We start from the raw sequence: 18,753 nt of genomic DNA, 5'->3' as shown, positions 1-18,753 counted from the left end.
TGGAATTTTGTTGAATATCATTTCCAAACACGTTTAGATTAGACGGAAACGTCGCTGCACATTATCTATTTTTTTTTATAGCATAAAAGCAGGAGAGACCATCTGGTGAGAAATGAACAAGATGACGGTGAAAGATTCAAGTCCGGGAGAATCCCACTCTGTATTCTTGTTCTCAGTAACGCACATTTTTAATATGTAAGTGAGCAAAGTATTGATTAAATCACCATATTTTGGGGGGAAAATTGTCTTTGCAGAAGAAAGTAACAACCAGTGCTTCATCTCAAGTCAGCCCAACTTCCCCTGCTGCTAATTCCTCCTCCCATCCTTCAGAGTCAGCTTCCTCCTCCATTTACCTCGCTGTTTTGCGCCTGCTAGCGATCTCTCGCTGTTTGCTGCAGATTTATGGTTTGGTCTGACATGCACAGTATTGGCAAAGCATTAAACATGTCTACTCTTACTGTGAGCTCTCTCCATTGATAAGAGCCTTAATAAAAACATCCCCCTAGTGTGTATGTCTTTTTCACTTCCTCCCCCTCCGCCTTCGCCCCTCAACAATATCCTCCTCGCTCAACTTTGGGTTCGTCTGCTGCTTTGCTTGCTGCTGCACATCACTTGCCTTCCTCTCATTCTTTTCCATCTATCTCTCCCCCACTCCGTGCCTCGCTCTCTCTCTAGCGTGTGCCAGAGGTTTAATGACGCTTGAATGCCACAGCTATGGAGTTTTCTTCTTCGCACCTTTCTCATAAAGGATATTTAAAAGCCATGCCCTGAGATCAATCTATCACAGTGTCTCACCGATTCGTCTCTCGTCCATCACCTTCTTCAGTTTTTTCCTCTTTCAGATGCATTACCCTGCATAACCCCTCACCTTGTTTGTTTCGCACAAACATCCTCCACAACAGCCCCTGGCTGTAATTGGCACACTTGTTAGAAGTGCCACACTTTTATCTGGTCTATAAATGCCGGTTGCTACCCTAAAATCCTTCACTACCCCCTGTAGCCACCCAGGTCACTTACTCTGATGAGAGCCCAGCAGCTGTTACCCTCCCACTCTTTTCTCCTTTGCTGTCTCCTACGTCCTGAATGTGAGCATCATAAGCACATTTTAAATATTAACAAAGACCACTTTGCACATATGAATAATACAGCAGAGAGGGCAGTGGCTGGCCAGCGATCCCATCCCCTGCCACCTGATGGCCATAAAACTAATGCACTGTTCTGGGACAGAATGTGGCCTGGTCTAGTCAGCCAGCAGGACCTGCCTGAGAAACTAGTCTGGCCTGAGGCCTGGGCTAAGAGAGCTGTCTATCTGTTTATCTATCACAGTGCTCAGCCGCCTGTCAGAATCTCTGCAGATGCAACAGCATGGCAGCACCTCTGTTATGGCGACATATTTAATCTAATCTGACATCTCAATTTGTTGAGTGTCTTTGAGGCCAAACCTACTTTGGTGTTTGTTTGACTTTTTTAACATTCCCCTGCTTTCATTGATGCCACATTTGGACTCGAGCTGTTGAGAAATGGAGGCGTCATTGCCACTGACCACGGGTTTCGGAGCGGAGCCCGCAGTTCTTCAGGCAGGAGAGAGTTTCCCTAGAAACCCAAGAGGGACACTATCCATCCAGTCGTCCATGGGAGTGTCTTACATGCTACGCTCTCCAACTCCCAACACTCCGCTGCCCCTCTAAGCAGCACTCGGCCTTGCTCTCCTCCTGTCTTGACCTCCATGTCTGCACTGGTCTTCAGTCCCCCCCCCCCCCCCCCCCCCCGGGGCTCACTGACAGAGAGAGGCTCCAGACGAGTGTTCCTGGTAGTTTGGGTAATTAATGTGTATGTCAACACAGAAAGAGAGGCACCAACGCAGAAACGTGAGCTCAGCACATCCACAATACGAGCCGGGATGGAGACAGGAGGTGGGCACTGGTGGGAAGCGGCAGGGGAAAGGTATATGCACAATAGGGAAGAAGATAAATGCAATCTGTCTGTCCCATCATGCATTGCCTAAATATATCTCTGCCTTGGTCTCTCTCAGACAGAAACAGAGGCACACTGAACCATTGTCCCTGGGTGTCCCCCTCCTCTCAGCACCACTCCCCTAACAGGACCTCATTGCAATCCTCAACTGTTAATATTTCTTATTTCTCATGCAAGGATTTCAGAATGGTCCACAATTTTAATAAACCTAAGCTGCTTTTCTGCTCCGCCTGTTCAGGGAATAATACACACATGAGGACCTTGTGCAGTATAAAGGTTGGAGGGAGGGTTCAGAGACCAGACCTGTACGTTGGCTCAGTGTGTCCTCTGAAAGATTACAGCTGTCATTTGGAAAAAAAAAAAAAAAGGCCTTTTCACCAGTGTCAGGATTTATTTTTGGCCTTTTAGCAAAGCTTCTGCACTCATTGTTCTCCACGTTGTTCTTTTCTCCTACTGTAAACCGATCTTAATCCACAATCCACTAAATCCTCAGATTTCTGCCATGTAGTTCAATCTGATCCGACAAAGGCAGAGTAGGAATGTCCAAGCTTCGCCTCCCTCTGGGCCACACGGAGGGCACACGTTTAATCCACCAGAGGAGATGGGCAGCGTCACCTTGTTGTCCAAGTCCCATCAGCTCACCAACAGCGACCTGGCCTTAGTGCCAAGTGATGTCATCCCCATGAGAGCGCCGGACAATCGGGTGATTAAAGCCTGCTTGCGCCCTCATCAAAGCCTGCAGGGTTCACCCTCGGTTGCTCCACCTAATGCAATAGTGATGATCAAACTGCACAACTTCTACACGCAAGTTTAAAACTAAATTTAGATGCTGTGGCGCCCCCCCCCCCCCCAACCACGACACCTCAAGTGCTGTGTTACTTTTTTACAAGGCATTTGAGAGGCAAAGAAGACGCGGAGCAAAAACCTTAATTACTCCCTGCTCACCGGGGGGGATTTTTCCTGCTCCGAGTAGAAGGCATGGTGAACGGCTGCTGTGGGTTCACAAAGTGCCGGTCAGCAGGAGACGCGACCCCCGCGGTGCACAGCTACCATCCCGGGGCTTCTCTTTCAAATCAATGCAGCCAAACTTACATTTGCTCTCACTTTGAGCCAGACGATCTGGCTATTCAGTTTTCATGAGTGTTTGATCCAGTCTGTGAATGTTTAAAGAAAATAAAGAAGATAAAACATGAGACTTTAAACTCACCAGTGCCAGTCACGACATACCCCCCGACCAGGAGAAAAAGCACCAGTGGACCGAGACCTTGTTCACGTTGCATGCGAGCAGAGAGCATCTTTTCCGGCTGCGCCGTCGCCAAACGTCCCGCGGTGCTCACGCAACGTGCTCCGGACTCACTCTTCTCCCGCGAGCCCTCGTCGAATTTCTCAGGAGAAAACGAAACAAGGACTCCAGAAAACTGCAAGGTCTGGGAATAAATAGTTCACTCTTGATGACGCCTGGAGCTCGAAACACACCGATCAGCCTGGGGACGTCTGGGGGAATCGGAGGGTTTAATTTCCCCCAAAGTTTACAGAGGTCCCTCGATGTCACGCAGGAACAAAGTGAGTTGAATATTCCCGGTAGATTTCATGTCCAGCTCGACTGGACCTGGAGCCATACGAGCAGGAGGCGCCTCACAAGTCAGCAGAAAGTTTGAAGCATCGTTGCGGCTGAATGAAGAGAGTCCGGTTCCCCGCAAAACTAAACTTGACCTGCGGTCCGGCACCGCGCACCTACCAGGGGGACGGGCTGTCAGAAGGCTCTGGTCACTCAGGCAGTCTGGGTGTCTCTGTGCCCCCCTGGGTCTCTTCCCCCCGTCCGCAAGGTGTAAACAAGAACACGGGGATGAAGCGGTGTTGAACGCCTGCCTCCGGACTACCAGTCCCCGCCTGGCCAATCACACAGCATCCTCCTCCTCCTCCTCCTCCTCTCAGGGTGAAGGCTGAACAAGTGAAGGTAAACCAGGAGCAGGAGAGGAGGAAATAGATGAGCGGAGAGAGAGAAAACCCGGAGTACGGCTAGGATTCACAGTTGTGTCTACCTATCTGTCTATCTATCTATCTATCTATCTATCTATCTATCTATCTATCTATCTATCTATCTATCTATCTAAGCTCTACCGAACACGAATCTGACGATGTCTGACTTGAGTCTATAAAAGAAATCCACCTTCACCATTCTAGCTTTATGAGTTTATTATTTCCTATCAATCCATCCTCGCCCTCCTCCTCCTCCCCGCATCCCTTCATCATATTTTACTCCCTGTGGCCACAAGAGAGCAGCCTTTCATAGACGAGTCCCTCCAAAGTGGCTGGATCTTCTGCAGCTTCCCCCATGAGATGATAGTGAGTGTGAGAGATTGGTGGACGCCACCGAGGGCGCGATGGAGACGCTGGAGAGATGCTTGACTAGGCAAAGGGGATGTTTAAGGGAGGAGGAAACAAGATTTGATGGGTATAGACATGGGGTGTACCAGTGCAGAGTTCACAGCTGAAGGGGAAATTTGAGTCCCATCAGTTCTGACTGTAAATACGGAGGCAATAAATTGCTCATACAAGCTGTTGTGATGACTTCTGCTGCTCCAGGATGCCTTGCAAGGGGGAAGCGTCCACCAACACAATCAAACGACATCAAATGGAAGGTTAACCTGAGGCAACAGATCCTTCGTTTCATGAGATTATTGGAGAGGGACAAGAATTCATCAGAATCAGATCAGAAAACTGATTTAACATTAATAATAATAATAATAATAACAGTGACAAGTCTAATGATCATTTTCATGTATTTAGCACCTTCCCAGGCACCCTAGGAAACTGATCAAGCTAACAAAATACGGTAGGTCCTTGTGAGCGAGTGGTTTTTAAACAAAGGAAACAGTCGACACCGAGACCAGACACCAGAGGAGCCAGGACTTCTTTTCCATTAGAATAAACTCAGTGTCTTTCTTTGCTCTTCCCTTATATATATATATATATATTTTTTTTTTTTTTTACCCCAATGTTACATCACCAGTTCACCCTGCCAAGTTGTTCATGTCATTGGACAACCACACACACACACACACACACACACACACACACACACACACATACACACACACACACACACACACACACAAAGCCTCCGGCCCCATCTTTTCACCTGAGTGAGGAGCGTCACCAGGAGAATGTAGCATGTGGGAGGGTCATGCTGTTCCCCTCAGTTCCTCCAGGGAGGCGTTAATGTGGTGACCGGGACAAACACCCTCATGTAGCTTCCACCATGCAAACCCTGCAAACTGCGTCCGTATGGAGGCAATGCGATGGAAGCGATAGAGATGATGCTGTAGCAGCTTCTACGCCTCGCCAGGAGCCACCATTGTTCTGAACAAATGATCTCGCTGTTGTCAAGAAACAACACCCATTTCTCCTTGAAAGAAACTAACTGGTCAAAACCCCCCTGGTTAAGACAAAAAAAAACGCATAACCTAAAGTCTGACAAGATAGTTTCTTGCGTGTTTCTCGCATAACCGGCTAGATTGGTCTCCACCCGGAGAAGGTGGACACAGAACTTATGGCAATCATTGTCACCTGGTTCTGAACTCCTAAAGCTGAATGGGTGTCATGCGCTTGTTGAAAATTTAAAGTTGGTCTGACACCACATTGCACTTTCACCAACAAAAGGGCAACATTCATAATCTAGCTGGACAAAATATGCCTGCGGGTACCGCCCTCCCCCGATGATAACCATCCTGTTTCCTGGAGCACAGAATATTTATTTATTCTCTTTATTGTGACTGGTGAGAGAGAAAGAGAGACATTTGAGGACAGCAAGACGAACGCTGACAGTGAAACTGAAATAGTTTATGTGTGAAATGAAGTTATCAGGTCGATTTGCCTCATGGAGCTGGAAATTCGCTTGCTATTTACATGCAGGTGTGTTTCGTCATTTCCTATCGTGTTTCTGGACCAGTTTTACTGGTCTGCTCCTCCTCGTCCCCATTCATTTTCAAATCTCTTCCTTTTGTCAGTGTGTGACGGGTTGAGGAGCTCAGCAACAGTTTTGATTGACTTTAATGACATATTAATCCTGATAGGTTGATGTGGTGCTAACACACTGTTCTAGTTCAGAGTCCACAGGATTCTACCATGAGGGCACTTGATCGACAAGTAAAAAAATCCACTTCAAATATTAAATTTTGGGGCAGCGTGGCTCAGAGGTAGAGTGGCTGTCTAGCAACCAAAGGGTTGCTGGTTTGATCCCCACTTCCCCTGGTGACCATATAGAAAATATCCTTGAGCCCCTAACTGCTCCTGATGGCCCTGTGATGGACTGGCGACCTGTCCAGGGTGAACCCCGCCTCTCATCCAATATCAGCTGGGATAGAAAATGAATGGAAATTGGAAAAATGGATATTCAATTGTACTTGGTTTTGAAAGGTAAATACTAGTGTGTTCATGAGCAACAGACCTAAGAACAAATGCCAAAAGATAACATTAGCTTAGAACTAAGAACAAGCGACAAAAAGATAACGTTAGCTTAGAACTAAGAACAAGCAACAAAAAGATAACGTTAGCTTAGAACTAAGCACAAACAACAAAAAGATAACGTTAGCTTAGAACTAAGCACAAACAACAAAAAGATAACGTTAGCTTAGAGCTAAGCACAAACAACAAAAAGATAATGTTAGCTTAGAGCTAAGCACAAACAACAAAAAGATCACGTTAGCTTAGAGCTAAGCACAAACAACAAAAAGATAATGTTAGCTTAGAACTAAGCACAAACAACAAAAAGATAACGTTAGCTTAGACCCAAGAACAAACAACAAAAAGATCACGTTAGCTTAGAGCTAAGCACAAACAACAAAAAGATAACGTTAGCTTAGACCCAAGAACAAAATCTCAAAGATGACATTAGCGTAGAACGACAAGAAGTCTCCAAAATATAACATAAGCTCAGACTCAAGAACAAATACCAAAGATGCCATTATTTTATACATAATGATGAACACCAAAAGCTAGCGTTGGCCTCTCTAAGGTCCTCATTCCTCTAACTCCTACTGGTGTTTACCCAAAAGTCAAATGAGACATGGATGGAGGACCACGGTTGTTTAGTGACAATGACTTACTGAAGTGATCATTCATTGTCTAGTTTCATGTAATTCTCATGTGGAAATGTACCACTACAACTTTTATTAAAAATAATAATAGTGAGAAACCTCGCAGGTGAAAATTCATTATAATTTGACAATGTGTTGGGCCGTGTGAAATTATGTGGCGTGCCACGTCCGGCCCCCTGGCCGGGAGTCCCGCCAAGTTAGATAATTTGCCCTCATCTCTGTCTCCGTCACCAATCATTGTCAAGATGATGGCAATCATAAGTGGAAGATGCACACTCACATTCACACATTCGCACTCCAGTGCTGCCCCCTGGCTTGCTGTAATTTATTATTTTGCTCAACTCTTTGCTAAGACTAATTAGAAATAAACGTCAAGGGCACCCAAAACAGACTGGTGGTGGAGGAAGGCAGGGGGAAAGCAAAGCCGTAATTGAGAGGGATGTAACTCATATGCGGTGCACCATACAGAGGAGGGGACAATGACAAAGCTGAGGCTTTTATTAAGACATAATAGGTCATCCGTTGAGGAATGTTTAGCACTGCTGACTCCCTGTTGCATTGTGATGCAGGCTTGACATAAAAGGGATCAAACCGCCTATCTCTGTAAAACAGAGGGGGTCTAAAAATAGGAGACATGCTCTAGAAGTTGCTGTGGAGATAATTGAATATTATTTTCAGGAATGATTAAGTTGACCTATCGTGTAGACTAATTATTTCTCGCAGGCCAGAAGAGAACTTGTTTAATAGAATTCGGTTGCAGTGAATAAGGCAAAATAAAGCAGCCAATCTGCCGGCTTTGGGCTGACAAGGAAAACATAATTCATGGAAAAATGAATTACACAGATAATCAGAGTGTGGCTTGGGGGCGACCACAGATCTTTCTCATACGGTGTCCTCCGTCATATTCTTTGGATATGTTGAAAATTTAAGGTCACCACCATTTCAGATTTCTTAAGCCAGCATCATTAATCTCTGTTCAAGGATATTTGGCTCCACCGCCATGCGCGGGAGGTGGATGAACTTCCCTTTGTGCTGAAAGCGTTGAAATGCCTTTATTTGAACCTCATCATGCTGCATCAAGAGGTAAACCTATTGTTTATCAGCTTCATTTAAAAGTACATCAATACTCTGAATATTTTCTACGATTAAGAGGGATTTTTTCTGACTTTCAGCAGGATTACACAAAAACTATGATGCTGCATTTCACTCAACTTGATGAAAGAATGTGGCAGAGGCCAAGGAAGAGCCGCCCAAAGATCCTAAATGTTTTTTTTTTTGGTGAAATAAAAAAAACATAAAGCAAACATAAACTTTAATTTATGTCATGACGTGGGTGTGTGTTTTTCATTTCTGCCACGCTGCAACATCGGAGCCACCCTCCGCACCATTTATTCATCTCTTTGCTCATGTAAATATTTACTGTAACATTTATATATTTTGTCGGCGGCGTGGCTCAGAGGTAGAGTGGCCGTCCTGCAACCGAAGGGTTGCTGGTTCGATCCCCACTTCCCCTTACTGCTCCTGATGGCCCTGTGATGGACTGGTGACCCGTCCAGGGTGAACCCCACCTCTCACCCAATGTCAGCTGGGATAAGCTCCACCCCCCACTACTGTTCATGAATAAGTGATACAGGAAATGGATGGAATTATAAGTAATATTATTTACAAAGCACATGAAGGTTTTATGTACTAAACACTGATAACTGAAGAAGAGGCATGAGGCGTCCACCAGACGAGGAGGTATTTTGCAGTTCGATTGCAGCTGCAGTCTTTTGTTATGTCATCCCCCCCCCCCAGCGTTTCCTCCTGTCTGCATCGTTGCAGCAATCATATAAAGATTTCACTGGAACTTCTTTCTTCCAGGAATAGTCCTCAGTGTCCGGTGATGCTGGGCCGACCTGCACGCATTTGACTTGTGGCACTGCGGATTGTTATGCTAGAGATAGTCAGTGTGTTTATACCATTTATGTCTTTCCACATTACCTGAACATTTACATCTGCGTGCTTGAGCGACAGAGACAAGATGTGTGTGCGTGTGTGTGCGCGCGCGCACGCGTGCGTGTGTCCCTGTCAGTGTGCATCGACTTCACCTGTCTACCTCAGTTGTAATCCCTCGGTACACCTGGGCCTCTGGGCTTCAGGGCTTTTAGCAGATTGCATGTGTCAGACTTAGGACAATTACACTGATTGTCGCCCTAGAAACTCTGCCCTCCCTCTGCTTCAGGGGAGAAAAAGTTCATAAAATGAAAGGTGACAGAACAATGTGGGAAATGAGAGAATCCCGCTTTTACGTGACAAAGAAATCAAAATGAGCTCCATGAAGCAAAAGGTCAGTTCTTTTAATGAGGCTGTTTTTATCAAGTTTATTTAAAGTGGATTCTCTAAGTCCATTAAAGCATAAGAAGAGAATTCCCAGCATTTTAAAAGATGTATCCTCCTGTTGATTGTTGATGTCCAGCCAATGATGTTGGTTTAGATGAGAGGACAACGCGCCGCACGGAGAAGGTGAAGCGCACTTTAACCGCATTAAGACATCAAACTCAGCAGCGTCTCACCAGGCTACATCCACGGTTTGATTTTACACATTATAACTGTCTGTTATCGAGACACAGTGAAGTTAAAAAAGTGATTAAGTGCTGAACAGTAGAGAGAGGATGTAAATGGAAGCGTTGTTTTGAGGTGGTGAGGCTCCGAGCGGCGGAGTGGGTGTGAACACTAATTAAACATAACATCTGTCGGAAATAGAGACACTGGCAGGCAAGGAAGTTGGTGATCAAATCATCAGCTATTACAAACCACAATGTTACTGTCAGTTTATATCAAGCAAATTACATTTCCCTGATTTGTCTGCAGGAGAGAAAACAGCCTGATTCTTGCCTCCGCTCTGCCTCACTCGTGGGAGTTTGCAGCCCACCGTGGGCCTTTGTCAGGTAATGTCTCAGTCTATTAGACCTGATATGAACTATAAACCCAAATTTTGTTTATGGTGAGGGGCATTGGGGGCATTGTTGAGTGATGATATTTCATGAGGGAAGCATTATGTACACTTCATAATATCGGCTGCTCAGCACATTCGCCATGCTTGTCCAGTCCAGGGCCTTTTTTTTATGGTTGCACAGGGCTTTAGGACACTGTAAGTCAGGGTTTCTTCCACGAGAGCATCATTATGGCTCCATTTCTGTATGGATGTGTGTGTGTATGGGTGTGTACATATGTGCCTCTGTGTCTAGATTAATGACCACGAGCATAAAGAATGCCACCGGCTAGCGTTTTACACAAACACCTCCTAGTTTTGTGACGATATAGGGAAACGCCTGAGGGTGGAAACATGCTTTTCGCTGTCCTCTGTTACTCCCTCCATCCCTCCGTCTCTTCATCATCTGTACACCTGTGCCACCTCGCTAATGATTGCTCAGCGGCTGTGAGGCGACCATGCTTGATTTACCATGAGCCTCAGAGAGAGAGAGAGAGTGAGAGCATGTGAGGGGGGAGAAAAGGAAAGAATTTTCTATTCATGCAAGAGGGCTGAAAGTGAGCCGCAGACATATCCAGACGGAGAGAATGAGAATGAGGAGAGACGTCGACACAGGTTCAGACGCCATGAGACAAAGGCAGTGTAAAGGGAGAAGGTGAGAATAGACTGGAGGAGACCAGCAGGCCCATTTTATTAATCAAAGCCTTGATCTGCTGGGAAACACTGACAGCTCTGGATGGAAATAATACTCAGGAGTTGCCATCACTGCATTTCTGTCTGCCACTGACAACGAGTGGAGACGGGAAACATCCTTGTGAAACGGAGTCATCGTCTCCGCGTGCGCGCGTGTGTGTGTGTGTGTGTTCGTGTTATCTCTGATTAATTAAAGAGTTCAGGACAATTTGGAAACTCAGCGTTTGATATGTTCAGCCGGTGTTTTAATCTATTTTTGATGTAGCAGAGAAGGGGGCTGTAACACTGGCAGCCACACTTGCAAGGTTAGCTTTTAGATTTTGGAATGAAAAAAAAAAGTCACATTTGAGCAGTTTCTCAGCTGCAAGACAAAACAAAAGCAATGAGTTACACTTCTGGAGAAACTGCAAGATGTGACGACAAAACTGCAATATCAATGAACTGAATGGTTTGAGTAATACTGTTTCCAAAAAGTGTATTTTGCCTTACAGGTACTCACAAAAAGGTGCCCTGAGTTCACAAAGATAGTTCTCCCATTGTTGTCGTTATTTCTTTGATAAGTTGGCTTCAAGGTAATGGCCACAAACTACAACTACAGCAAACCTGTCCAGACGTGTAAGATTATTGACTCTGAAGTGCATCATCTGGTGTAATCGGCGTCTTCTTCATCCCGCTGTGAATAAGCAAGGAGTGTGACCACCTGGTGCTTTCTGTGACCCAACCTGCACTGCGCTCATGGTTGCACTCTATCACAAGAGTTCTAGTTGGTTGTTTTTAGCTCAAATCAAAGTGTTGCAGATTAGCCCCACGATAGCTTGTAAATGGACATTTTTGTGCAGTTTTGATGTTTTGTTAGCGTCAGGCTAAATGTGCATGGCTGGTTTTGTGACTTCTGGAGACATAGAGCAGTGATGCAGGAGGGAAAACGTCTTTTTAAAGTTCAAGACTCCCATTTGTGAGTCCATCAATCCATGTTCTCCCTCTTCTCCTGTTAAGGGTGGTGGGGGTGGAGCCTATCCCAGCAGCCTTCAGGTGAGAGGCACCCTGGACGGGTCACCAGTCCATGGCAGGGCCAACACATAGAGACAGACAACCATTGGCTCTCCCAGCCACGCCTACGGTCAATTTAGAGTCTGGATTAACCTGGTCCCTCTTGATGTCTTTGGACTGTGGAGGAAGCTGGAGTACCAGAGAGAACCCAGCAGGAACAGGGAGAACATGGAGACTCACCCAGAAAGACCCCGTGCTGCAGCCGGGGCTCCACCCACAACCTTCTTGCTGGGGGGCCACAGTGAGGACCACTGCACCACCGGGCCGCCCCCTTATTGTGAGTACTTGGCTAAGTACACTTTTTGGGTGTAGTATTGCTTTAATGTTTAAATGATTATACACATCTGCAGGGTGGCATGGATATCAAGAGCACCCTGTGATGCAAAACAGCGCAGCAGGCTGGCGTATCTCACTTTACAGCACACGAGATTTAATGATGATAATGAGAAATGTCAATAATGGCAACTGTCAACTTTTTTCACATTTCTCTCACGAGCCAAACGGACACTATTATTAGCTGTGTGACGAGACAGCCAATCAAGCTGATAATACCAGGGTGGCTTTCTGCAGACAGGGGATGGATCACACAGGAGCTGACCTCGCAGTACCGCCAGCCAGCAGTCATCTTATTAGCCTCACAAAGGCTCAGGTGTGGGCAAGCTTTGTTTGCCTGGACAGGGTCTCATATCACCTCATATCTGGAGGTGGGAGCAAACACTGGGGGAGTAGGAGAAGGGGAGGGGGCAGAGGGAGGGGGATGGAACTGGGTGGAAGGAACAGAAGTGTTCCAGCGCTAAACAACTTCTCTCTGTGTCATGTGTGGCTTGAAAATCACAAATTAATTGGGCTGCATTGAGACAAAGTGTTCAGTAGCTTTCAGAAATATGGCAAAAGGTGGATAGTCGGCCTTGTGTTTGGGAGCCAGAGCAACTTGATCTCAGAATTATGTACATGACTATGAACTCACCACATCACGTGTCGTCTTGTGATACCAGACACAGGAAGTCTGAACAGTTTGGGAGCTTCAAGCTACATGTACGCGACTGGCTCTTTCTGCATTGTAGAGTCACAAAGAAGTTAAAATACCTTTGAGAGCTCAAAGCTGTAAGCTCAAGACACCTATTTGTAAGTACTTGAGAGGCTAAATACATTTTCTGGTGAAAGTATTGCTTTAAAGTCAAGGAAAATATTATGGATTGAGTTGAAGTTGGGCTTGAACACCCATCCCCTTACAAAATCTTCACCTCCTCTGCCGAGTCCAGTGTTTGTTATCAACCACCACCCCAACCCCTGTAGTCTGTGGTTTGGCGGCCGAGGGGTTTTTTCCTGTTCGAGGGATGCAAATCCTTCCGTGGTGGCCAGTCAAATCCATGCAAAGCAGTCAGTCAAGGCTGGAGCCACCACCCAGGAAGTGGCGATTACACAGCAATGGCATAAGGTCACAGAGATGTGATGATATGTTATAAACCTCCAGACGAGTGATTCAAGGCCATTTCCCCGGTGATATGTCACGGTTCTAAAGCTTTTCCTTCAGTTGAGGATACTGACATAAAAGAAGCAGCAAAAAAGCAGACTTTAAACAAAAGGTACAGACCACATCGTACAGAATTTTATTGACAAATAAATTTCAAAATAAAAGTGTGAAATATGAGCCACTTGTAATGGCTGATGGAGCGAATCACAGAGAGAAAAATAGCAGCAGTGCAGGCGACAGACAAACCAGCAAACACTGTACGGTAGGTCACCGCCTGAGGGGGAATAATGAGCGAGTATAGCACCTGCTTATAGAGACCAGACAGAGGTTGAGATGGTGAGCACCTGACGCCAGCGACACACCTGCTCCTCTCATCTCTCATCGTCTACGTGATTGCTATTTCATGGATGACACAACTGTCTGTTAGTTGGACGGGAGCTCGTTCTCTATGAAATCTGACCTCCTTTGCAGTGCAGTTAAAGTTCAACTTGTCCCACAGAGAGAAATCCCACAACTTCAGTCCTTCTCCTGGCACATTCCTTGTGCTCTACAGCAGCTCCTCATGCCACTAAAAGAGGCAAAAGAACAATCATACAAGTAACAGTGTGAGTAAGCATACTCCCGGGCTCCCTCATTCCCTTTGGAGGGCACAGTGCAGCCTTTCATCTCTGCTCGTCTTTCTGCTGCTATCCTCTCATCTCTGCTTTATGTTCTGTCTTGTGAGTGGAGTTCAAACACTGGGGACCAGTTTAAATACTGGAGGTTCCCACTGCTCTGCTCCAGTGAACTAGAGCATATAGCGAAACATAAAAAGCCCAGGCTTTCACTCATCCCACCCCTTTTATTTAAGCAGTTACATTACATTTCTAAGAATCGACTCCCTTTTCTTTTAATTAAAGAGTATTATCGGAGGTGTTGTTACACTGACGGTTAAGCTTAAAGCCGAGGCTGTTACGGACGGTCCGAGCAGTGGATGGATGCAAAAGGACACAAATGGTCAAAGCTCGAACATGATATTCCAGCTCTGTGTGATGCATATACACTGATGTATAAATCAATACACGAGGAAAAAAGCTAAATAAATGAAAGGAAAGAGACTGCACCTGGGTCGATTGACTCGCAGGTGATTGAGAGGAAATGGGAGCCTTTTTGTGCCGTGCGTGTGTGTGCGTGTGTGTGTGTTGTGCACATTTGTGGTTATGCTTAAAACCTGTATTGAATGTTTGTGCTGCACATGTGTAGTAAGAAAGAGTCTTGTTCTTGTGGTGTATCTTGTGGCTACTGATCTCCTGCTTAGTATTGACTCTGCTTGAGTCTTCCTCAGGAAGTATATTTCACGAGAGCACTGAGAGCCCTTTGCTGCACACACACACACACACACACACACACACGCACGCACGCTCACACGCACCTGAGACTGTCAATAAAAGAGAGACAGCGAGACCCCCAGAAAACAGAGGAGACAGAGAAACGGTAGCAGAATCCTAATAAAGACAAAATCTACTTTTACAAAAGAATTCTGAGGTGAAGCACGTACGTAATCAATAATGTCAGCGTTAATTGGAGGCTTGCATATTAATCTCATGTCTCTACAAATACAATTATAGGGATTAGGTAAAAAGACATAATCTGCTGTTCAATCCTCATTACTATGATGATTAATCCGTACTGATTACCTAATTGTAATTAACATAATGAGATACTCAAAATACTCTCTCTGCCAACAGTGTTTGTGATCATTAGTGATGTTTTGTGTACCATAAAATAATGTGTGTGTGTGTGTGTGTGTGTGTGTGTGTGTGTGTGTGTGTGTTGCCTTACCTGGCTGACAGCGACAGTCTGCCGGTTGAAATTAGATTACACAATCACAAATGTCCCAATCAGAGCTCATGCATATTTCATCCCGCTGCCTGGCTTTCATAATTACTTAATTAATTCCCAGCTCTATAAAGATAGGCCAGCACTAATCCCCCAGCCTCCCTTGGGGCTTCCTGCAAAAGCTATAGATGCCCTGTCCCAGGATGCACCGCCGCCAAAATTGAGGGAGACATCCTGAGCAGTTTTGTGGACTGTAACCATGGAGCTAAATCCGCTTTCTTTAGAGACATCTCTCCTGATTTAGGTTCTAACTTCCCAGTTAAGCTCTCAGTTGTGTACAAATATCCCCCCCCTGCTGTGAGTTAGCTTCAGCTCCAGCAGCTCCTGTCTTTGCTCCCAGAGCAAACACGCTGCCTCATCTGACGCATGGAAACATAGGAAACACAGCGATATCTGCTAACATGCTAGCAACATGTGCTCAGACAGTTGCTGCCTCTTCTTTTATTAGATTATCTCGATGTCTCATGCAGTTTGGCCACGAGGCAGATTAGGAACCGAACGAAAATCCCTTCATATGCATTCCCTCATGGATTTAAACAGAGAAAAACAGTCAGCAAAATCCAAATTAAACCTCTATTTTCTTCTATGCTCCCAAAACATTCACTTTGTATTCAGGTGTAGGCATTAATGAATATTATTTGATTAAAGGAGAAGTTTGTGTTTCAGAATGAGCAAAGTCCCTCAGATCTGTGGAAAGGAAAAAACATTCCAGTCATGACAAATGCTAACACTGATAAGCCTGCTTTCATTGTAAGGTCTAATGAAGCAGGCACCAGGTTCCTAGTGGACCAGGGATGACTTAATCACCGGTGAATATATGCACACATAGCAACACTTATTTAATCACACTGCACAGCTCGGGCAGAAACTGCAAATATCATCTATTACTGGAATTATGTTGACCCAATATGAGAGTTTTTCCTTGCTCCCATTTGAGAAACGCTCTGTTGGCCCCTTTGGTTTTTAAGTATCTGAGGAAACAAATATTTCTTTTGAACAAGTTCATTACATGTCTGCTGAGAGATGAAAGCAGAGAGGTGGAGGCTGCCATGTGCTGCACGAGTCCCCACAGTGGGACCCCGGCGACCAGGAGAGTACGGAGAGGCAGCAAGAGACCGAAGTCAGATTTAAAACACTCCAATCAATCAGTGATTGGACCCTGGGCCAAACCGTCGATGATAATTAGCCAATCAGAACAGGTTGAGCTTCCCGGTCAGGTGCCTAGGGGCTCTCGGGGGACCTGGACTGTTGCGTCCCCTCATTAACTCTGCTCGTCCTCTCCCCTTGTACGCCTGATCCCGTGAGCGGCTGGGGCTGCTGGGTAATTCAGTCTGCGGTCTCTGAGGTGACCCCGCGCCGCAGGGTTAACTCAGCTGAGGAGAAAACACTTCTGTTTAACCTCTCTTTGACTTAGTTTTCCAGTGTTTCAGGACCACAGAGGGATGTTCATTCCCCGTGATATGGTTTTATTTTCTCTTGCTTCAGTCATTCCACATGGAGAACAGAAAGAAGAAAAAAGAATGTACTTCTTCTCCTTTGTGTTTTTGGCTGTCTTCCTGTCTCCCTGTCTGTCTGTCTGTGTGCAGAAATGCAATTTCCTCCCACCTCAGAGTTTGCAGCTCTTAACGGGCCCTTTATTGCCGTTCTTAGCTGATTGCTCATATTTATTTACAACAAACCCATTTATGAGGTACGGCTGTGAATGCAGTGGGCATATAAATGCAGCCCTCATCCCCTGTTAGTGCATTAGAATGTATCGCATACAGCTTTCATCTGAACATTTCTTTCCCTTTAGTCTTCAAGACGGCAATTTTGAACCTCCCAGGATTCTCTCTTAGATTAAGATTGTCAGAAACAGAAGCTTTGTTCCAGGAAAACAGCCAAAAACACCAAGGGCCTATTAAGATGAGATAGTGTTTTATGTCAAAACATGATTTTGGACGGAGTTGTCATAATATTCAGCTTTAATAAGGGATGTGCAGAGAACCTTGTCTCACAGAAATCCACCCACGCATGCAGACAATAATCAGTGTGATTTCACATTATGATTTTCGCCATTAAAGCTGAGTTACAATGTGATTATTGCCTGTGACAAATGAAGAGCTTTAATTCAAACTATTAAACAGCTCATAGCTTTTGATAGGAGACATATATGATCAGTTAATGTGCTTCAGGCAGAGAAAAACCGTCGGTCTGTTTTTGTCATTTTTTCTCCCCCTTCCTTTTCTTCTCCCACTATCTCCCCGTAACACCAGAGATGCATATTTTTATATATTTTGAATTATGTTAATCTGCAGGTTTGGAATCTGGAAGGAAAGAATACCACAAACAATATCAATTGTTCTGTCTCCCACACAAATGTGAATCCACTGTCGTGAGCACAAACACACACGTACAAAACCAGTCAGAGCATGTTTTTCAAAAGTATGTTAATCTGTAGGTTTTGAAGTAGCACAAACTTCAACTTGAATTGAAACGATAATTGCTGTAGCTGTAGAGACGTGTATGAAATCAGCCCACCCGATGGAGGGCTGTCTCTCTTCACAGGGCACATATATAGTACGTCTGTCTATCAATACAAATGACAGGAGAGCAGCACACGCGATGCACACTGACTGATGACAGGCGCATCACATTTCACTGAGCTGCTTTGGTTACCAACACACTGTGGCAGGTGAGCAAAGCGACAACTGTCACCTTTAATCTCCTAAATGTGCACGCACACACATACACACACATACAGACACACACACTGGCTCTGCAATGTGGTCCCGTGTGTCTGATTGGTATCCTTCCTGCTGTGGACTGGGACCACACCAGGGGGAACCAGAGTAGATGCTGCTCCCAAGAGACCCTTTTCTCTTCCCTTGGAGAGCATGCACACCCCAAGTGCTGCTGCTGTCCCATCTCAAGCAGACCAGGCCCAGGCCGGCTCCTGCAGGGCACGCTTTAATGACTTCCTCTCACCACCCCCACCCCTGTATTGAGGTGTGGCTGCCAGAGAAAAAAAGAGCAAGGGGGAAGGAAGAGAGATTAGCATATCAGAGGTACAGATTAGTGCTTCTGTGGTGTGCACATGTACTGACAGAAGGTGGTAATGAGACCCCCTCGGCCAAATCTGTTCAACCACCCCTGGTGTAACAGAGGGATTTCAAATGGAACCGCTGATAGAGACGCGAGGCCTCGGCACCTTTATCTGCTCTTCTCAGGTGGGGTGACTGACCGTGTTTTCTCCAGTTGGAGGGATGGGCTGGTGCGATGAGTCAGAAATGACTTTGAGAGCAACCAGAATATAAAGTAGATGTGGCAGAGACCCTCTGAGGTTCAGGTTAGATCATTGTTTCATTCCAGCAAGCTCCGTCTAATTTAAGCTGAAAACGAACCATTGTTCCTGCTGAGTGTCACGCTAGCTACGGTAGCTTTGGCTGCCATCCAGCTGATCCACCGCTGCCACCCAGTGAGAGGCCCCCGGCTCGGTGTCACCTGAGAGGCATGACTGCCGGTGCCCTGTCTCTGCCGCAGGGCCGAAGAGATCCTTACCCCTGATGGATTTTTCATTTGTAGGTCTTGCAGAATCAATGTTCTGTTTTTGCCTTCCCAGACAAGGACCA

General features: G+C 45.7%; 1 protein-coding gene across 3 annotated transcripts in view; it reads right to left on the bottom strand.

Moving 5' to 3' along the window:
- unc5b (unc-5 netrin receptor B) overlaps positions 1-5,921 on the bottom strand; it is a 54,354-nt gene extending 48,433 nt beyond the window's left edge. For 2 of the 3 annotated variants that reach the window (XM_086180858.1, XM_086180861.1), the window contains exon 1: positions 3,182-4,146. In XM_086180858.1, the coding sequence (XP_086036984.1) occupies positions 3,182-3,269 (88 nt within the window). In that variant the 5' untranslated portion in view covers positions 3,270-4,146. Of the gene's footprint in view, positions 1-3,181; positions 4,147-5,883 lie in introns of those variants that run through there. The other variant, XM_086180859.1, reaches the window with a different exon arrangement.
- Positions 5,922-18,753: the final 12,832 nt, after the last annotated feature.

This window comes from Aulostomus chinensis, chromosome 16 (assembly GCF_037954235.1).
Source record: "Aulostomus chinensis isolate RoL2024-O1b breed Wild chromosome 16, RoL_Achi_v1.0, whole genome shotgun sequence".
Lineage (NCBI taxonomy): Eukaryota > Metazoa > Chordata > Actinopteri > Syngnathiformes > Aulostomidae > Aulostomus > Aulostomus chinensis.
This window is presented reverse-complemented; position numbering and strand designations above follow the sequence as displayed.